Consider the following 22637-nt stretch of genomic DNA (forward strand, 5'->3'; position numbering starts at 1 on the left):
GTGCCGTCTATCTCCTACAAGAGTCTTGACACGGGAGCATCTCCCCAACGGTCCCACGGAAAGACTGCCGAGCTTACTTACCGAGAGCCGTGATGGACACGAGGGTGCTGGCCCGGCGTTCCCCCACGACCTGCCACTCGCCATCCACTGCCCGCACCCATTCGGTCACGTGGCATTCGTACTGGCCCTCGTCCTCCCTCCTGCTGTTGAAGATGCCCAGGCTGAACGAGTTGGGCTGCACCTGCTCCATCTGGACGCCCCCGAAGCTGCTGCGCTCCCAGTAGGACGTGCCAGGCTGCACGGTGCCGTCCCGGTCCAGCCACATGATGTTGCTGCGGCGGTTCTGCCTGTCCACCAGCTGCCAGATGACGGAGAAGCGGCCTAGTGGTCTACCCGCTGTGCGGATGCTGCAGGAAAGGTGTAGATTCTCACCCTCCAGGACGACGCTGGCATTGCTGGCCACCTCCACTGAGATGCTGCTCTCTGTGCAGAGGGAGAGAGTGCCACGCTGGGGCTTTCTGGGCTCCACTGACATCAAAGGAGGAGGGGTACAAATGTCACTCTATTCAGGTACAAGGGGACCTTGGAGGATGCAAGCACTGACACTTGCTGCTGCTGCAAGCCCTGGCTGGTTCTGGGTTTCGCTCCCTGTGATTTTAGAGCTGATAACCTAGGAGACCCTTTATTGGATACAAAGATAACGTGTGGGATCATGAGCGTCTAAGACCTGAGACTGAATCAGAACAGAGAGACATTACCCTTAGGGCACAAAGCAATTCATCAGGCCCTCCATATCCACTGCTTCCACATCCAGGGGTTCAACCAACTATGGATAGAAAATATGCCAAAAAAAAAAAAAAAAAATTCCAGTAGGTTCCAAAAAGCAAAACTTGAATTTGCTGTGCGCTGGCAACTCTTTACATAGCATGTACACTGTATTAGGTATAAGTAATCTAGAGATGATGTGCACAGGTTATATGCAAATCCAATGCCATTTTATATAAGGGACTTGAGCATCCGCAGATTTGAGGCGGTCCTGGAACCAATCCCCCTCGGAATCTGAAGGATGACTGTAATGTGTTCAGCAGGGTTCAAGAATCTTTGACTTGGATTTTCAGTACGTTGAATACCTTGAAAATTCTACTTCACCGAATCTTCCCATAATTTAGGGGCTACAGCAGTCACATAAAAGCTGAACATCCATACATGCCATTTGAGCCCTTCAGGGCAATATCAGGAGATAGAAAAAAAAAAAAGTGACAGGAAGCATTTGGAGGACAACACGTGCTTGCTTGGGTGTGGGCAGTAATAGAGCACAGATGGCCTCATTTCACAGCGTGTGTGGGGAGCAAGCTTTCGTACTTTCATTAACACACAGCAACAGACCAAAGCCGGTGGCTCGCCTTCCTGCTGCTGTCCACCTTCAGCCCTGGGGTTCCACTGCTCTTGACCTTGAGTTTCTGCCAATCAAACTCGGGGATAAGGATTCCTCTCTCCTTCGCTCCTCACTTAGCTATATGAACTCCACCAATGGAATTATTTAAGCTCTACACGCCTTCTTCTATGAGACAGGGAGAGTGCTACGTTTTGCAGTTTCTCAAAGATTAAAAAGTAAATGAGACAATGTCTATAAATCACCTAATACGTAGGTTTTCAAAAACTGGTTACCATGATCATAATTAATTTTACTACTCCCGTTAACTCTTTGTTTTTATAAAGAATGTGGATACTTTATCTTAATTATGCATAGATTATTTTGTATAATTATCTATAGAGCTCCAAAAGCCCTTAAGTGTCAAAAAACAGCAAGTACCGACGAATTCGGCTCCAATTTTCTGGGCACCATCCACATGAAACACATACATCAATTTTAAATCAATCAGTAAATCAAATCCCAGATTAAGAGGCACACCCAATTACTGAGGGGAAAAGCATACCCACGGCCATGCATTTGAATCAATCTTTTCTCCCGTGTGTTTCCCCCACAGGCAGAAACACGCAAAGATGAGCACTGAGCCCAGGCATGGAGCTCTTGCTACAGTGAACATGTCTTCCACCCATTCTGGGTTGGCTTGTTTCACATGAAAAAAAGTCCAGACAGACAGGGTGGGGAATAGGAATTTTCCCAGAAGCCATACCTAGATGAGTCATGGAGATGACAGGGCTCCCGAGTAGCTACATCTGTAGCAGTAGTGGCTGAAAGCAAGGATTTGGAGGCAGGCAGACCACGCTCAGGCCCAGGTCTACTGCTTCCTAACTCTGCAATCTCGGGGCTCTTACTTAACCTACCCAAGCTTCCATTTCTTATGTGCAAAATGGAGCTACTAAGAGTCCTACTTCTTAGGGTCACGACACTGAGGGTATTAGATGGGGTAATTATTTTTCATCATCCTCATTAATAATAACAATATTCCTCTTCAGATTAAAGACTCATTAGTGACTCACTTCCAGCGTTATCAATTCAAAGTGAGGAATTAAAGAAGGGCAACTTCGGCATCAGTGGAAAAAAAAATCCCTTTGCTTGCCTCAAGCAGAAGAATGACTTGCAGGACATCACTCCCACCCCCTACTGTCACCCCAATGGGCTCTATCTTCTATAAGCCCTGGCTTGTTTGTTACAAGGGCTGCTGTTTGGTGCTCTGTTACTTGAGCAAGCCTGGAAAAACCACGCAGTTAGATGTGAAACTACGAGAAGCAAAACCATTCCGCAGCCCAGGCAAAGGCAAATGCAGACACGGTGCTGACTGCCTGTTAAAGACTATCTACAAGTGTTCTCAGGCCTGAGAAAAGGCAGCCAACAATTTAAAACTCTCTGGATTAAATGAAAACTAGGACAGAACTAATGAGAATCTGAGTGCACGGTTACAAACGAAATTTCAAATCAGGAGGTTGGTGACGGAGCACAGGCTAAGCGCAGAGCAGTGAGTCTGGAGTTAGAAGCAAATACTTCCCATGCGATGCAAGCTCGACCGACCACTATCAGACCAGCTCAGCCACTTCCCTGTATGGTGCTCTGGCCTCTTCATTCACAGGATGGATAGAATACTGGCCTCTCCAAGGACTGGAGGGGTGGGAGTGGAGAAGGAGATGATACACGCAGAAGCACTTTGGGCTCTTGAGAGGAAAAGCGCCATTAAAATCTGAGTTTTTATTATCACCATTACCGATGTGATCACTGTTGTTCTTTGGTAGACTTACCCAAGTGGCCTTGGGGCAGGATCTGGTGGTGCTGGGGGACTTTAACTACCCAGTTATCTGCTGGAAAAGCAATATAGCAGGCCACAGATCATCAAACAAGTTCTCGGAAGGAGATGGAGGAAATCTCTTAGTACAAAAAATAGGGAAGTACACAGTGTGGCTGCCCTTCACTGGATCCTTATAGAACAATGAGGAATTAGTTGCAGATTTAAAAGTAGAGAGACCGTGGTTAAGGCAGGCGCAGTCCGACAGGAAAATACTAAAGAGAGTGGGCATCCAGTTTAACAAATTCCATTCAGCAAGCACCTACCCTACGCAAAGCACCATGCTAGGCATTGCAGGGGGAAACAGTCTCAGAAAGAAAAGAATTTCAAGGTGAGATGTGTGTGAGAGAGAGATTTAAAAAAAAAAAAAAAACAAAGCACACAGGAAAGTCATCCTGTTGGTGAGAAAAGAAAAAAAGAGTGGCAAGACCCCTATTGTCTGTTTCCTTTCTTCACACTCGAAACTATATTAAATACGTAAAAGGGTAAATAAAAATGAAAAAGGAATCATTACAGGGCTAAGAGAAAGAACAGCTTGAGCAGTGGAGCAAAAGGTTAAATAAAGGTTAGTTTAAAAACGTCACCATCTTGCTTAAAATCAGGGCATTCAAAGCATTCTCATTTTACTAAAAACAAAACTATGAGAGAAACGAGGTATTAATGAGAACATCCTGATACTATGGATAACTAAACCCAACATAAGCGAACACAGGCAGTCCCCCGGGTCCCCGGTCCCGACTGATACCCACCCAGACAATGCCAGCTACAAGGAGGCGGGGAGCCCACCTAAGCAGCCTTGGAAATAAGCTAAGCTTTAAAAGCCTGTGCTCCAGGAAGATGTGAGAGGTCCCATCCACTGACTTTTAAAAACCCAATTCCGACAGGGGATAGACAATTAGGGTAATGCCAATCCCCTATACCTCCAAAACCCAGAGAGTGAATCTTTCTTAATAATGCCCTTTAGCATTTAAAATCCTCCCATAAAAGACCAACCCTCTTAAGTGAGATTTCAAGACGGGCATCCACCCACTTCTTCTGGGACTTAATTCCCACACAGGAGCAAACAGCTGTCCTGGATTCCTGGTTGGCATCCAGGCTGAGCTGGCACTGCAGGCATTTACACAGAGCTGCTAGCGCTAGGATCTGCCGTGCCCCTCTCCAGCCTGCAAACATACACCCGACGCTCTGCCTACCAGGGTTGCTAAGTGTGGGCAGGTGAGCTGGAGAAAGGAGAGGGGGTAACAGGTTTTCTCTGCCAGCTCAGACTGAACCTGCCCCGCCCTGCCCTTCCCTCCCCACAGCTCTTCTCCTCTCCCCCAACTTCTGTCAGATGGTGCTAGCTACTGAACCAGACGAGTGGGAGGAGGAGGAAGCAGCACATCCCTGCACTTACTGATGGGGAGGACGATGATGGGGATGTTCTTGGGACGCTTGCTCTCCTTGTCGATGAATTCCCCGGTGACTGTTTTCTCTCTCTCTGTCACACGACAGTTGTATTTCCCACTGTCCTCCTGGCGGAGGTGGTAAATCTTCAGCACGAAGACGCTGTCGCTCTCCTTGGCCACCTTGAGTTGGCCCCTGGCCTCCCGATGCGTGAACTCACTGTTGAGGACCGGCACAGCATTCGGCCCCATGCTGGCAATGAGCGAGCTGTTGAAGGCCCAGGAGACGGCAAAGTAACGGTCGGGAGTGTTCTGCCCCTCCAGGATGCACCTGAACTCTGCCGGTTCACCTACCGTATACAGCCGCTTGTCGGTCTCCAGCCGAACGGTGAACTCTTTGTCTGAGAAAACAAATAACAAAACGGATGCATTCTGGGTGACCGAGGGCGCCAGCTCTCCAAACCGCATCAGCAAATTCCCACCACCCACACCTTCTCACCAAGATGACTACTGGGAAGGCACCTCCACACCTGTCTTGAGAGAAAAACTCTCGAATATCACAGAGGGAACTCAAAGGTAGCCAGACCCAGAGAGTCTAAAGGGCTTGTTATCCCAGTCAAGTTGACAGGGCTCTGTCTGCAGCGTATAATCCCCCAGGTTAGACTCTGAGATCCGCAAGCAATATCACTCCTAATTTCACTTGCACAGCAGATTACAAAGGTCCATCCTTGATCTATATGCCCAGAACGCTATCAAAGCATCAGGACTACAAATATTTTCAGTAAATATTATACACATGACCCTGCTGAGACTTGTGAGACAAATTACCCAGTGCCCCAGGTGCTGACCCCAATCTAAATAAACATTCTATCTATCTATCCATCTATCCATCTATCTATCTATCTATCTGGAGAGAGAGAGAGAAATCTGTCTGTCTATCTATCTATCTATCTATCTGGAGAGAGAGAGAGAAAGATGTCCTCCACCCCCAAGTGAATACTGGAAGTAAGACACAGGTAAGACAATCCCTAACAAAACTGCATAGGAAAAGTGAAAACTAATGTCTTTTCACTAATCTATCACCTGTCAGATCAAATCTCTAGAAAGATGGAGTGGGAAAGTACCTACTTCCAAGGACAGCCAGATGACCTCTGAAATGGTCAATGAACCCAAGCACCCTTCAAAGAGCTGGGAGTTAAACCAGGCATCGGGGGGGAGAGGCCTGATCAAAGAAGGGCTCATCGCCACTAACTGTCCCACACACCATGTAACGGTGCACGGTGACTGTCAATGCCATGAGATAATGATCGTATCTCACAGGCACCCGTGGCAGAAGACAAAGGAGTGAAGGGTCCTGGAAAACAGAGTCACAGAGCCTTGGGTGGGAGAGGCTTCAGTTGTAAGTACTGCCCAAGTCCTTCCCCTCCCAGTTCTAGCTCTATGCCTCTAAAGAAAACATTGACTGGAGAATCGCATTTACAGGGATGTTTGAATTCCTTGTATAACCATTAGCTCCAATCTCGACTGTCTTCCCCACACTGGCATTTCCAAGCCGTTACCACTATCTTGAAGTGGTATCTTATCTTTAAGGGCCTTGCCCCATTCTTACCCCCCTATCCCATGCACTCTTCAAGCAGATGAGAATCCTATTTCCCTAAAAAACACAGCAATCACAAGAGTGCTGCTTCCACATTCCTATTCTCCAGCTCAAGTTTGGCTTTGTACCCACCTGTTCCTCAGGCTCTCCATCTCCTCCCCTCCCACATGAGCCAGGGTCTTGCCCCCAACACCCATTTTCTCCAGTGAATCAGCTTCTTCCTTTATTACCCAAACTTCCCGACAAAGCGAATTACCCTCAACGACTCCAAGGGCTCACTTCTAAAGTGACAGCTGCTGCCTCAGCTTCCCTTCCCAAAAGAACAAGCTGAGAGACCTGGGTTTCACTCTGCCAGCCTCTGCCTAGATGCATACACCCACGTGGGACGGAGCCCATGTCATTTGCCACATACTGGCTTTCTGGTCAACCAGATTACAGTAATCTATACCTCAACATCAGAGATTTTAGAAAAAACAAAAAACAAAAAAAAACCCCACCCCTTCCACATAAATGCCACTGAAGACATGCAAACAGGTGCCCCAGACCTCAGACTTCCTACTTCTTCAGAGTTAGGCTGGCTGCAACAGTGGCTGTCTTCTTTTGGCAGCCAAAGAGTCTTCTGATCTCACGGGAATCTCCCCATAGCCTGGTGAAGCTTTCACATTCCCAGGTTGAAGATGAGATTCAGGGCAAACCAACCTCTTTTCTGCACAGCCATTTGCCCTTGTTATACCCAGTCAATTAAACCTCCATAAATCGATTTATGCTTTTTCCAATACCCCCTCACTCCTCAGCTCACTGAAATTTGGCTTTGGGCCTTCTCCCACACTTCACCGACCCAGCAAATGTCCCCAATGACACCCCCTGCCCATCACAACCAAAGGCGTTTCTCAAGTATGTTTTAGCCTCTGGACCAGCTCTCCTCCCTTGGGTCCATGACACCATCCCTCCTGCTTCTCCCGCTGGCCTGACCACTCTGTCTCTCGAACCTGCTCCCCTGACCACCTCTTACTGCCACAGTTATCCTGGGCCCTCATCGCTCCCAAGCTCAGCCTCTGAGTGCCACGTCTGATCACATGCTGGGTGCTTCACATGCTGAGCATCTCTATGAAGGTCTGCTTGCGGGATGGACTCCTTGACCAAAATTCACAAGAACAAATGCAAAGACACCCAGTGCTGCCACTGAAGGGGAAGCAGAGGCTCTCAAGCAAGACTTGGCACATTGCCTCATCCCTCCTTATCACAGTTCCAGGTATCCCCCGAAGCCCCAGCCTCGGATTCCTCCTTCCACAATACTCTCCATTCTGTTGCCTCGAGCACCCACTGCCCGCTTCCTAGGTCACTGCCACTGAGCTAGCCCTGGCCTTATCAGCCCTTCCCTACCTGGTCTCCCAACTTCAGACCCAACATGTTTAGTCAACACTAGGTGGCCTCCATGGTTGTTCCCTTCTAAAACCCAGGCCTGACTGTGTCACTCTCTGCTTAAAAATCTCTATTCCCTCCTCCAAATGTTGGCAGCAGTGGTTTTCAAGCTATGCCCAGGCAGGGCGGTCGCGGGCAGCCCTTCCTTTCCTCATACAAAGTCTTTTGCTGCCCAGTACAGAAAACATTTGGTTCAGGCAAAGGGGAAACACCGCGGCCCTCAAACGCCCTCCTCAAGCACCCCATGGCATGCACCCATACACATGAACACACACACATGCCCACCCACAAGCGGCCACTCAGGCACCTCTACAGGACTCCTAAGATTCTGAGAACAACTTGATTCAGCTCGGACCACAGGGTCAAGGCCAAGCTCACATTCTAGCATGTGGGCTTCAGGCCACCTTTCCTATCTCCTCTCACCACTCCTAATCCGGAACTCAACATCTGCTCACCCTTGACTTCTCTGTGCTTGCCAAGCAGGTCAAACAATTCTGTACCTTTCTGCGTCTCCTCCTGATGTCTGCTCAAGCTTCAAGGCTCAGCTCAAGTCACCAAATGTGTTGGTTTTCCTGAATTTTCCTCAACCACCCCACCCAGGGAAAACATTGTTGCAAGAACACTTCACATTCACCATGTTCCCAGGGCACCCTTCACTCAGCCACTGGCTTTCACATCTGTAGTTCCCCGAGTGCAGGGACCAAGCATTATTCATCTCTGAATCCCCGATGCCTATCGTCACACCTGCAGCGTTGCAGAAACTTACTAAGTGTCGGCTGAAATCAACTAAGAGAAGGGCAGCATTGGGGCTGCAACCACTGAACCAGAGCAGCACAGACACGGAGTGAAGTCATCAACTATTTTTTCACCTAGTTTTCCCTTTGCTGGCTTCGTCTGGATACATTTGCTGGGCAAATTCAAAAAAATCCTCATTCCAAATTGGTAAGATTAAAATAAAGAAGATTAACTGATGCAACCTAATTTGAAAGCGCTAAGACTTAAAATCTGGCCCAGACTTTTGAAGCTGCTCTTAACACCATCCAGGAAGGGAAGGGATAAATATGAAATAAAGTGCCTTCTGTAGGTTTAGTACCGGAAGTTCCAGAAGCTGCTAAATGCGCTGGGTCCTACAGAGCAGATAAAGTGCTCCCAGCGCGGGAGCCCAACCCTTCTCGTAAAAGCCCTCACGCCCATTAGATGTCCAGAGAGTCGCTTCTGCCCTTTTTACCTCTAGCTCTGCCTGACAAAGCACAGACAGTGGAAGTGTACTGAAAATCCAGCTTCCCGGGTCCCACCCCAGAAGGCTGATTCAGGAATCTGCACTGCCTGAGAGCCTGGGAATCTGTGCTATTAGGTAAGTCTGAAGCACACCCTTAGGATGGCAGAAGACCAGGTGGCAGGAAAGCTATGCAAAGACCAAGACCGCCGCCATGTGACTGGAGCAAATGGGATGGGGTGGCGTGGCGGGGTGTCAAACTACAGGTCCTGAAGGGGGACCCCCACCTGTGCCTCAGATGCCCCAGCTCACCTCCCACAAACCACAGCTCCGCTCACCAGGACAATGGCAGCCCCTCACTGAAGGTGAGCAGTAACACAAGGAAAGGCCCTTGGGCACCTGCTGCAGCTCCAGGACGGCACGCCACCACCTTCCAACCAAGCCAGGGAACCAAAGGCCCATGGAACACCCGCCCCCAGCCCAGCTGAGGTAGTCAGGCAATAGCTTTTGGCTCCGGTCGAGAGCCCAGCTGGACTCAGGGGCCGGGGGAGTGCAGCCTGAGAAGGTCAGGGCTTGGGCTACCTGGGCCCTAGGTAACCCGAGTACTTGCAGAACCGCCAGAAGGGTCTGCACAGCCTGTCTGACCACCCTCCCTGCCAGACAGAGAGTGGGGACGAGAGACTGACCGGTGGGCTGGACGTTGACCACAGTCCCCTCGGAACGCTTTCGGGTCATCGGGTACCACGAGCCGTCTGGGTCCTGGATCCACTCGGTGGCCTCGCAGTAGAACTCGCCCTGGTCGGAGGGCTGCAAGTGGAAGACGGTGAGGCGGAAGGTGCTGCTCCCCAGCTTGTCCAGGCGCACCTCCCCCAGGCTCTGCCTCTGCGCGTAGTCGCTGCTCGACTGCAGCACAAAATCCCGGCTCAGGGCAATGACCTCCACCGGCTTCTCGCCGCCCCGCTGCCGTAGCCAGGCCACGGACAGGTGGCTGTGCTGTAACGTCTCCGTGGCCACCTCACACGTGAGCTCTAGGGGGTCCTGCTCCACTCTGTGCAGAGTATGGCGCACAGCAGTGGACTGCAGGGAGTCCGGGATCACTGCAACACAGGAACAGCCAGGGGACACGGTCACAAAGCCACAGATCTTACACCTGTGGGGCTGAGCTCCCACCCGCCAGCCTTCGACAGTCCCTGTGTGGCCATGGAGGACCCCAGATGGCACAGAAACCGAACGAATTTTCTGTTTGGATTTGGACTGCAATTTTTTGGCGCTTACACTTACCTGGTTGATATTTCAATAACACTCAGATAAAAAGTGACTTGGGGGCAGAGGGATAAATTCAGAATTCGAGATTCACAGATATACACTACTATATATAAAATAGAAAACTACAAGGACTTACTATATAGCACAGAGAACTATATTCAATATCTTGTAATAACCTATAATGGGAAGCAATCTGAAAAAGAATATATGTGTGTATAACTGAATCACTCTGCTATACACCTGAAACATTCTAAATCAACTACACTTCAATAAAAAAAATACGTAAGTAAAATAATGTTTGTAGACTTAAAAGAAAGTGGGTCAAATTTCAGTTTATATAATAAATGAACTCCCTGAAAATAACATGTAAAAGGAATTCTGTGTCAGGTCAAATAAGATTTTGCTGTTCACGGTAGTATTGCTTCCAGACATTTTAACTTGGCTTCTCACTGAACTTCAAACAAAAAGAGTTCCTGGAACTTCGAGTTTCCCATTTTCTATACAACTTGCTCATTTTCTCCCTTCTAGCCACCCCACCCCCATGTCAGCAGTGCAGTGCACTAGGAAGGTTATTTCTTCTTCTTCTTTTTTTTTTTTTTTTTTTTTTTTTTAAAAAAAGGACTTCCCTGGTGGTACAGTGGTTAAGAATCCACCTGCCAATGCAGGAGACACAGGTTCGAGCCCTGGTCCAGGAAGACCCCCACATGCCACAGAGCAACTAACCCCATGCAGCACAACTACTGAGCCTGTGCTCTAGAGCCCGCGAGCCACAACTACTGAAGCCCATGTGCCTAGAGCCCGTGCTCTGCAACAACAGAAGCCACTACAATGAGAAGCCCGTGCACCACAACAAAGAGTAGCCCCTGCTTGATGCAACTAGAGAAAGCCCGTGCGCAGCAACGAAGACCCAAAGCAGCCATACATAAATAAATAAATAAAGGTTGTGGTAGAGAGAAGCAGCAGCATCCTCAATTTTTTAGTAGGTTTAATTTTCATATTATTCATGTGTCAACATGTGTCATGTTCGTGGGCTGGAAGGAAGCCATGGTATGGGGATGAGTCAGGCAAGCAATGAGATTTCCTCTGTGGTCACCTGGTCAGCAGTTTCCTGCGGAGACTAAACATGATCCCCTCTCTGATGTGAAGGGTCGAAATCTTAATTTCTAGTTTTTTTATTATCACAATTAAGCCTGGAAATTATGACGTGGACAGAAAAACAGAACAGCCTTGATATTTCTGACCCTTCACATTGGCAAACACTGTGGCGCAGAGCCGGCCACAATGAAATCCCTCTCCCTTCTCCTCCACCTCCCTCCATCATCCAGGGGCCAAGGGAGACAGCTGGTACAAAATTCCTTACCCTGGAGCCAAAGGACACACAGACCCACTTCAGGTCTGAGCATGGTCCTGCAGCTGCATTAGCTTCCTGACTCAGCAGCGCCCCAGGCAGCTCAGAGCCACGTTCCAAAGGCCCATCACTGAGAACAACACCCAGCTCTACCCACCACCGGTCCCTCCCGTCAGGAAGCTTGCACAAACCTCTAGATAAACTCATCCACCAGAGGGCAGACAGCAGAAGCAAGAAGAACTACAATTTTGCAGCCTGTGGAAGGAAAACCACATTCACAGAAAGATAGACAAGATGAAAAGGCAGAGGACTTTGTACCAGATGAAGGAACAAGATAAAACCCCAGAAAAACAACTAAATGAAGTGGTAATAGGCAACCTTCCAGAAAAAAAAATTCAGAATAATGATAGTGAAGATGATCCAGGGCCTCAGAAAAATAATGGAGGCGAAGATCAAGAAGATGCAAGAAATGTTTAACAAAGACCTAGAAGAATTAAAAACCAAACAAACACAGATGAACAATACAATAACTGAAATGAAAAATACACCTGAAGGAATCAATAGCAGCATAACTGAGGCAGAAGAACGGATAAGTGACCTGGAAGACAGAATGGTGGCATTCACTGCTGCGGAACAGAAAAAAGAAAAAGGAATGAAAAGAAATGAAGACAGCATAAGAGACCTCTGGGACAACATTAAATGCAACAACATTCGCATTATAGGGGTCCCAGAAGGAGAAGAGAGAGAGAAGGGACCCGAGAAAATATCTGAAGAGATTAAAGTAGAAAACTTCTCTAACATGGAAAAGGAAATAGCCACCCAAGTCCAGGAAGCGCAGAGTCCCAGGCAGGATAAACCCAAGGAGAAACACGCCAAGACACATAGTAATCAAACCGTCAAAAATTAAAGACAAAGAAAAATTATTGAAAGTAACAAGGGAAAAACAACAAATAACATACAAGGGAACTCCCATCAGGTTAACAGCTGATTTCTCAGCAGAAACTCTACAAGCCAGAAAGGAGTGGCATGATATATTTAAAGTGATGAAAGGGAAGAACCTACAACCAAGATTACTCTACCTGGCAAGGATCTAATTCAGATTTGACATAGAAATCAAAAGCTTTACAGACAATCAAAAGCTAAGAGAATTCAGCACCACCAAACCAGCTCTACAACAAATGCTATAGGAACTCCTATAAGTGGGAAACACAAGAGAAGAAAAGGACCTACAAAAACAAACCCAAAACAATTAAGGAAATGGTCATAGAAAGAAACATATCGATAATTACCTTAAACATGAATGGATTAAATGCTCCAACCAAAAGACACAGGCTTGCTGAATGGATACAAAAAAAGACCCATATATATGCTGTCTACAAGAGACCCACTTCAGACCTAGGGACACATGCAGTCTGAAAGTGAGGGGATGGAAAATGATATTCCATGCAAATGGAAATCAAAAGAAAGCTGGAGTAGCAATACTCATATCAGATAAAATAGACTTTAAAATAAAGAATGTTACAAGAGACAAGGAAGGACACTACATAATGATCAAGGGATCAATCCAAGAAGAAGATATAACAATTATAAATATATATGCACCCCACACAGGAGCACCTCAATACATAAGGCAACTGCTAGCAGCTATAAAAGAGGAAATCGACAGTAACACTATAATAGTGGGGGACTTTAACACCTCACTTACACCAAAGGACAGATCATCCAAACAGAAAATTAATAAGGAAAAACAAGCTGTAAATGACACAACAGACCAGATAGATTTAATTGGTATTTATAGGACATTCCATCCAAAAACAGCAGATTACACTTTCTTCTCAAATGCACATGGAACATTCTCCAGAATAGATCACATCTTGGGTCACAAATCAAGCCTTGGTAAATTTAAGAAAATTGGAATCATATCAAGCATCTTTTCTGACCACAATGCTATGAGATTAGAAATCAATAGCAGGGAAAAAAACGTAAAAAACACAAGTACATGGAGACTAAACAATATGTAACTAAATAACCAAGAGATCACTGAAGAAATCAAAGAGGAAATCAAAAAATACATAGAGACAAATTACAATGAAAACACAACAATCCAAAACCTATGGGATGCAGCAAAAGCAGTACTAAGAGGGAAGTTTATAGCAATACCAAGCCTACCTTAAGAAACAAGAAAACTCTCAAATAAACAATCTAACCTTACTCCTAAAGGAACTAGAGAAAGAAAAACGAACAAAACCCAAAGTTAGTAGAAGGAAATAAATCATAAAGATCAGATCAGAAATAAATGAAATAGAAACAAAGAAAGCAATAACAAAGATCAATAAAACTAAAAGCTGGTTCTTTGAGAAGACAAACAAAATTGGTAAACCTTTAGCCAGACTCATCAAGAAAAAGAGAGAGGACTCAAATCAATAAAATTAGAAATGAAAAAGGAGAAGTTACAACAGACACTGCAGAAATACAAAGCATACTAAGAGACTACTACAAACAACTCTATGCCAGTAAAATGGACAACCTGGAAGAAATGGACAAATTCTTAGAAAGGTATAATCTTCCAAGACAGAATCAGGAAGAAATAGAAAATATGAACAGACCAATCACAAGTAATGAAATTGAAACTGTGATTAAAAATCTTCCAACAAACAAAAGTCCAGGACCAGATGGCTTCACAGGTGAACTCTACCAAACATTTAGAGAAGAGCTAACACCCATTCTTCTCAACCTCTTCCAAAAAACTGCAGAGGAAGGAACACTCCCAAACTCATTCTATGAGGCCACCATCACCCCAATACCGAAACCAAACAAAGATACTACAAAAAAAGAAGATTACAGACCAATATCACTGATGAATACAGATGCAAAAATTCTCAACAAAATACTAGCAAACAGAATCCAACAGCACATTAAAAGGATCATACACCATGATCAAGTGGGATTTATCTCAGGGATGCAAGGATTCTTCAATATATGCAAATCAAGCAATGCGATACACCATATTAACAGATTGAAGAATAAAAGCCATGTGATCATCTCAATAGATGCAGAAAAAGCTTTTGACAAAATTCATTACCCATTCATGATAAAAACTCCCCAGAAAGTGGGCATGGAGGGAACCTACCTCAACATAATAAAGGCCATATATGACAAAACCATATCAAACATCATTTTCAATGGTGAAAACCTGAAAGCATTTCCTCTAAGATCAGGAACAAGACAAGGATGTCTACTCTCGCCACTATTATTCAACATAGTTTTGGAAGTCCTAGCCACAGCAATTAGAGAAGAAAAAGAAATAAAAGGAATACAAATTGGAAAAGAAGAAGTAAAACTGTCACTGTTTGCAGATGACATGATACTATACATAGAGAATCCTAAAGGTGCCACCAGAAAACTACTAGAGCTCATCAATGAATCTGGTAAAGTTGCAGGATACAAAATTAATGCACAGAAATCTCTTGCATTCCTATACACTAACAATGAAAGATCAGAAAGAGAAATTAAGGAAACAATCCCATTCACCATTGCAACAAAAAGAATAAAATACCTAGGAATAAACCTACCTAAGGAGGTAAAAGACATGTACTCAAAAAACTATAAGACACTGATGAAAGAAAACAAAGATGACACAAACAGATAGAGAGATATACCATGTTCGTGGATTGGAAGAATCAATATTGTAAAAATGACTATACTACCCAAAGCAATCTACAGATTCAATGCAATCCCTATCAAATTACCAGTTGCATTTTTTACAGAACTAGAACAAAAAAATCTTAAAATTTGTATGGAGACACAAAAGACCCCGGATAGCCAAAGCACTCCTGAGGGACAAAAACGGAGCTGGAGGAATCAGACTCCCTGACTTCGGACTATACTACAAATCTACAGTAATCAAGACAATATGGTACTGGCACAAAAACAGAAATATAGATCAATGGAACAGAATAGAAAGCCCAGAGATAAACCCACACACCTATGGTCAACTAATCTATGACAAAGGAGGCAAGGATATACAGTGGAGAAAAGACAGTCTCTTCAATAAGTGGTTCTGGGAAAACTTGACAGCTACATGTAGAAGAATGAAATTAGAACACTTCCTAACAACATACACAAAAATAAACTCAAAATGGATTAGAGATCTAAATGTAAGACTGGACACTAAAACTCTCAGAGGAAAACATAGGAGGAACACACTTTGACATAAATCACAGCAGGATCTTTTTTGATCCACCTCCTAGAGTAATGGAAATAAAAACAAAAATAAACAAATGGGACCTAATGAAACTTAGAAGCTTTTGCAAAGCAAAGGAAAACTACAAACAAGACAAAAAGACAACCCTCAGAATGGGATAAAATATTTGCAAATGAATCATCGGACAAAGGATTAATCTCCAAAATATATAAACAGCTCATGCAGCTCAATATTAAAAAAGCAAACAACCCAATCCAAAAGTGGGCAGAAGACCTAAATAGACATCTCTCCAAAGAAGACATACATATGGCCAAGAAGCACATGAAAAGCTGCTCAACATCACTCATTATTAGGGAAATGCAAATCCAAACTACAATGAGGTATCACCTCACACCAGTTAGAATGGGCATCATCAGAAAATCTACAAACAACAAATGCTGGAGAGGGTGTGGAGAAAAGGGAACCCTCTTGCACTGTTGGTGGGAATGTAAATTGATACAGCCACTATGGAGAACACTATGGAGGTTCCTTAAAGAAATAAAAATAGAATTATCATATGACCCAACAATCCCACTACTGGGCATATACCCAGAGAAAACCATAATTCAAAAAGACACATGCACCCCAATGTTCATTGCAGCACTAATTTACAATAGCCAGGTCATGGAAGCAACGTAAACGCCCAGCGACAGACGAATGAATAAAAAAGATGTGGTAGATACATGCAATGGAATGTTACTCAGCCATAAAAAGGAACGAAATTGGGTCTTTTGTTGAGACGTGGATGGATCTAGAGACTGTAAGTAAGAGAGAAGTAAGTCAGAAAGAGAAAAACAAATATGCGTTAATATGTATATTAACGCATATATGTGGAGCCTAGAAAAATGGTACAGATGCACCAGTTTGCAGGGCAGAAATAGAGGCACAGATGTAGAGAACAAACGTATGGACACCAAGGGGGAAAAGTGGCGGGAGGGGTGGTGGTGGTGGTGTGATGAATTGGGAGATTAGGATTGACATAGTATTAGTATACACTAATAGTATAAAATAGGTAACTAATAAGAACCTGCTGTATAAAAAAATAAATAAAATTTAAAAAAAGACAAAGGCCCATAGTTTCTTAGAGGTTTGGCCTCTCTTCCAGCTGATGTCACCTGCTTAGCGTTCCTCATCAGTTCTTCAGCTTATCAACCACAAATGTCCTTGCCTTATATTTTTATATCCCCTTTCACCAGCTCGAGGGTCAGTTAACCGTCTCTGAAATTCTTAACATCTGCATTAGATCTTCTTTAAGTTTTAGCTTCAGCTTTCTACTAGTTACAATTGAACACACAAACTTGGTTCACTTATGCTACCTGTTGACCTCTAAAATATTTGGGGAGCTTTGGATTCTCCTTTTAAAGTCAAATAAAACTGCACTATAAAAGAAGTGACTCAGTGTTATGGATTGAATGTTTATGTTCCCCCCCAAATTCCTGTGTTGAAACCTGATCCCCAGTGTGATGGTATCTGGAGATGAGGCTTTGGGGAGGCGATTAGGTCATGAGGGTGAAGCCCTCATGAACGGGATTAGTGCCCCCCACCTTTTTCTTTGGCTGCACCACACTGCATGCAGGGTCCTAGTTCCCAGAGCAGGGATTGAACCCGTGCCCGCTGCAGTGGAAGCGTGGAGTCTTAACCACTGGACCTCCAGGAAAGTCCCTGGGATTAGTGCCCTTATAAACGGACCCCAGACAGCTTTCTCCTTCCCTTTCTGCCATGTAAGGAGACAACAAGAAGTCAGTACTCTGGGGGCTTCCCTGGTGGCGCAGTGGTTGAGAGTCCGCCTGCCGATGCGGGGGACGTGGGTTCGTGCCCCGGTCCGGGAAGATCCCACATGCCACAGAGCCGCTGGGCCCGTGAGCTGTGGCCGCTGAGCCTGCATGTCCGGAGCCTGTGCTCCGCGACGGGAGAGGCAACAACAGTGAGAGGCCCGCGTATCAAAAAAAAAAAAAAAAAGAAGTCAGTACTCTGCAACCCTGAAGAGGGCTCTCACCAGTACTAACCATGCTGGCACCCTGATCTGGGACTTCCAGCCTCCAGAAGTGAGAAATAAAATGCTTGCTGTTTAAGCACCCAGTGCAGTCTATGATAATTTATGAGAGCAGCTCGCACTGACTATGACACTCAGACAGAACAGCAGCCATGTGAACACAGTTATCTCCTTACCCATGAGGTTCATCTTGGCACTGTAACTCCCGAAGTATCGCTCATCGGTGTTGGGCGTGTGGCATTCATACTCCCCAGCATCCCGGGCCTGGAGATCGGTGATGTGCAGTAAAGCCGAGTTCCCCTGGACCCTCTCCACGTAGATCTTCCCGCTGCGGACACGCTGGGTATAGATGGCGTAAGGGAAGGAAGAGTCCATGGTGCTGACAATCTGGACCTCGCGCTCAGGGGCGGAAGGCAGGTAAATGGACCACTGGAAATTCTGCTCAGAAGGCCCCTGGTAGCCACTGACGTTGCACCAGATGGTGATGTGGGAGCCCTCTGTGCGGTACAAGGGTCCTTCCTGGACGGCGACTTGCCGCTGTGCTGACACTACCCCTGTGGGGGAGACACACACAACAGGCTCACTTACTTCTCAGACCAAAATGCAAAGCAGGCAGCAATGTTCAAAGGTTTTGTTATTCGTGTGACACGGTGATAATATAAGTAGCTTACTGGCCCTTTCTGAGGCGCTCTTTGATTTATAAATATTAATTAAAACACTGTGGTAAAGCACTGTCTCTAATTTGCATATATGGGAATTTGATCACGCAAGGACATGGTTCTGTTACTTATTCAATGGCTGACTCTTGGGAATTTCATTTAGTCCCTCTGTCATTTATGCGGCAGTTTTATATCTATTTATTAATGCCCTTTATAAAGTTTTTAATAAAATGAGCAGGAAAAGTTGAATCCTTGGCACAAATTCAGAGGAAAGTAAATAAAACCAACCGCCTTGCAATCTGGCTGAAACGAAATAAATGCTCCTTTCTTGATTAGAGGGCTGGTAGGAGGGAGTCCTGGGGCCCTTTCTTTGGTGCTGCACCCTTATTTGCAAGAGGTAGCTACTCCCGTGACACTATGTAGAGCATTCGTTACACCCTCTTCCCTCCATATGCGGAGGCAAAGCTGAGCTCCTGCAGGCCGCTGTTCGGAGTACACATGAACAGGAATGGAAAGGGCTGACGCACATCCCGGACGCCCAGATGCCCACACGCCGTCGATGGGGGCAGACGGCGCCCCCCCCCCCCCCCCATAACAAGGAAGTCAGGCTGCTCTGGAGACTGAGCTCTGATTCACCACCGGCCGCCCCACCTTCTGGCTGGGATAAGCGTCTCCGCCTGGCCTCTGCCTGCCTTCTCCATGTTCTTAACATGGTCTCCCCTCGCAGACTCAGGGGCGGGAAATATAGTGAGTTTGCTTACTCATTCCATGCCAGCGCAACTGATTCTGCCTGAGCCACTGAGAAGGTGGGAGGGGGGCACACCCCTGTGGCCTTCCCCTTGACAGCAGGGGGCGCACAGCACTGTGGCAGAAAGAGCAGGGGAGGGCTAGTCACAGCTTTGCCAGGAACTGGAGCTGGCTGTGCCATCTTGGACAAGCTGCTTTTCCTCTCTTGTACCTTGATCTCTTCATCCACAAAATGATTTCTAAGAAGGCTTTGGCGTGGACTAGCACGTGTGCCAATGCTGGCTTTGTCACTTATTAGATTAGTTGTGACCTTGGATAAGTTACTTAACCTCTCCAAGCTTCAGTTTTCTCATCTGTAAGATAGGGATAACCATGTGTGTGTGCCTCGTAGAGTTATCAAAAGACTGAATTAGATAACATATATAAAGCCCCTAGCATGGGGCCTAGCCCATAATTAGTCCTTAAGAAAGAGCTGCTAGCTAGGGCCCCTCCTGGCTGGAATACTCTGTGGCTCTGGATCCAGAGAGGACAGGATTTTGGCCAGTGATCCCTCAAGGACACGCCAGTGGCCTCTCGACGATGACACCATTTGTGGGGTCACCCACCTCCACCCACAGCTGCAGCCCACTCCCACTCCCATGAAAGCTTCTCCCACTCTCCCTCCAAAAGGCAATCACGGCTGCTCCAGCTTAAACTTATCTGCAGTGGATCCAGCTGGGGAACAGCCGGGACAGCTCAAATCCTAGCAGGATGCAACTTTAAGCCCAGCCCGGTGGATGCTTGAGCCTCAAAGCAAGCTGATCTAATCTAAAACAGACGCTACAAGGAAAGGCCTGTGGCTTATAAACTTTTATTTATGCACAACCTTTTCTCCCAAACAAAATTTTACGTGGAATCCCACCTTGGCTTAAGCAGCAGAAGCAAGGAAAGTGAAAAGGGGGGTGGGGAGAGGTGGCAAACCAACAGATGGAGGTGGTACGTGAATTTACGTGATACATTCTGGTTGACAGCATTCACAACTATATTGAAGGTCATGGAGAAGACAGCTCATTAGTTATTTTCAGTATGTTAAAATTTAGTGTGTAACGTTTTTACTATGTGTCCTACAACAATTTAAAAATATATATGTATGTATATAATGACACTTGAACCAAATGTTTGCAGTTCTCCAGAGATGCAGAACTTTGAAAACAATGTAACTACATTCGTAACTTTTAGGTCTCCCTGCATTTCAACGTTCTACGACAAAACAGCCACAACCACGCCCCACCCGCTGCAAAGAAGGCTGCAAGCAGGTCAGGCCCAGCCAGCATCTTTGGTAGGGCACTACTTCTCAACCTTAGACCCACACTGGGATCACCTGGAGAGCTTTAAAAACAGGGCCCAGGCCCCACCCCATGTAACTGGTCTGGTGTGCAGAAGCCTGGGCATTAGGAGTTTTAAAAACTCTAATGCAGAGCAGTGTCGAGATGTCTTTATCTACAGAGTGCCAGCCAGGTGCCCAAATTAAAGACCAGATCCTGATTTAAGACTCTCAATAGCTTTGAGCTCCTCCCTTTGCTGATTTGGGTCAAGAAAGTTTCATTCTCCTCTAGTGAATGGGCAGAAGAAAGCAGCTGAGGCCCATCAGATACTGGCTATGATGATGCAATACTGAGCTCACCTAGACTGCATTCTATTTACAGACCTTACAAAAGCACTAGATTATTCCCCTGAAAGGTAAACAGTGTTAAGTGGCCTGAATGAGCCAGGGCATCAGGGTCAAAACAACTTGTCCGAGTTGGAAGCCGGTTATAAACAGTCATGACAAATAAATAAATAAATAGAGACTAGATTGTACTTTAACCATACACATTCAGCTGCACCTGCTTATTAAATGCCTTCTGCATTCCCTTCCGACCCCACAAAGGGCCTCTGACCCTTAAAAATAATGCTGCTCTTAGGAAGTGGACCTTAACATAGAAATAGAAATTAACTTTTTCTTCTCAGCAGTTTAATTCCCATTCTATACCCCACATTCCCCATTTCCTTCTCCTGGCACTGCCCCTGCTGTCCGGATCTCATTTTCCTAGATGCTGCTACCTTCAAAAAGACAGAGCCCCGGGCTTCCCTGGTGGCGCAGTGGTTGAGAGTCCGCATGCCGATGCAGGGGACACGGGTTCGTGCCCCAGTCCGAGAGGATCCCAAGTGCCGCGGAGCGTCTGGGCCCGTGGGCCATGGTCGCTGGGCCTGCGTGTCCGGAGCCTGTGCTCCGCAACGGGAGAGGCCACAACAGTGAGAGGCCCGCATGTCGCAAAGAAAAAAAAATAAAAGAGCCCCGACCCTGGCCAAGGCATCTCCTGACCCCACTGTCCCTTCCATCTTCCCTCTCAGCCTACAAAAGAAGGTTCCTCTGGGCAGGGATCAAAAATAACATTTTTTACTTTAGACACTTCTGTACTCTTTGTTTTGCAATAAGTAAGTTATCACTTCTCTAAATTAAAATGATCCAAGTATTATATATAACTGTATAAAAAGGACTAGACACAGAAGACATAAAAAGAGTGGGAGACAAAAATAGGAACAAAAAACAAGGGCAACAAAAAATAGTAATGAATACGGTAGATATTAATCCAACTATGTCAATAATCACTTTGAATGTCAATGGTCTAAATGTACCCATTAAAAGACAGAGATTGTCAGAATGGATTAAAAACACTACCCAACTATATCTTGTCTACAAGAAACCCACTTTAAACATAAAGACAAACAGATTAAAAGTAAATGAATGGAGAAAAGTATACCATGTTAATACTAATCAAAAGAGCTGGAGTGGCTACATTAATTTTAGACAGACTTCAAAGTAAGAAAATTATCAGGAATGAGGAAGGACATTACATAATGATTAAAGGAGTCAATTCTCCAAGAAGACATAACAGGTCTTACTGCATATGCACATAACAACAGAGCATCAAACTACATGAGGCAAAAACTGATAGAACTGCAAGGAAAAAAAGATGAATCCACTAGCATAGCTGATGATGTCAACACCTCTCTCTCAGAAATGGACAGAATCAGCAAGCAGTAAATCCATAAGAACACAGCTGAACTCAACAACACCTTCAATGAACTGGATACAATAGACATCTACAGACTATTTCATCCAACGACAGTAGAATACACATTCTTCTCATGCTCACATGGAACATTCACCAACACAGATCACATTCTGGGCCATAAAATACCCCTTAACAAATTTTAGAATATAGAAACCATACAATATCTGCTGGTAGACCAAAATGGAATTAAACTAGAAATCAATAATAGAGAGATAACTGGAAAATACCAAAATATGTGGAGATTAAACAACACACCTCTAAATAACACACAGGTCACAGAAGAAAATCTCAAGAGAAATTTTAAAAAAATACTTTTAAACTATCAATAAATGAAAATTAAAATATGACATAGCAAAACCTATGATATGCAGGGAAAGCAGTGCTTAGAGGAAAATTTATAGCATTGAATTAGAAAAGAATAAAA

General features: G+C 45.4%; 1 protein-coding gene across 6 annotated transcripts in view; it reads right to left on the reverse strand.

Moving 5' to 3' along the window:
* The window catches only part of IGSF3 (immunoglobulin superfamily member 3), a 99034-nt gene that overhangs the window by 25782 nt on the left and 50615 nt on the right, over positions 1–22637 (reverse strand). For 4 of the 6 annotated variants that reach the window (XM_032627467.1, XM_032627449.1, XM_032627477.1 and 1 more), the window contains exons 3-7: positions 17886–18263; positions 9546–9956; positions 4636–5025; positions 3199–3258; positions 82–483 (exon numbers count right to left, since the gene is read on the reverse strand). In XM_032627467.1, the coding sequence (XP_032483358.1) occupies positions 82–483; positions 3199–3258; positions 4636–5025; positions 9546–9956; positions 17886–18263 (1641 nt within the window). The remainder of the gene's footprint in view (positions 1–81; positions 484–3198; positions 3259–4635; positions 5026–9545; positions 9957–17885; positions 18264–22637) is intronic. The other 2 variants (XM_032627483.1, XM_032627491.1) reach the window with 1 other exon arrangement.

This window comes from Phocoena sinus, chromosome 1, assembly GCF_008692025.1.
Source record: "Phocoena sinus isolate mPhoSin1 chromosome 1, mPhoSin1.pri, whole genome shotgun sequence".
Taxonomy (NCBI): Eukaryota; Metazoa; Chordata; class Mammalia; order Artiodactyla; family Phocoenidae; genus Phocoena; species Phocoena sinus.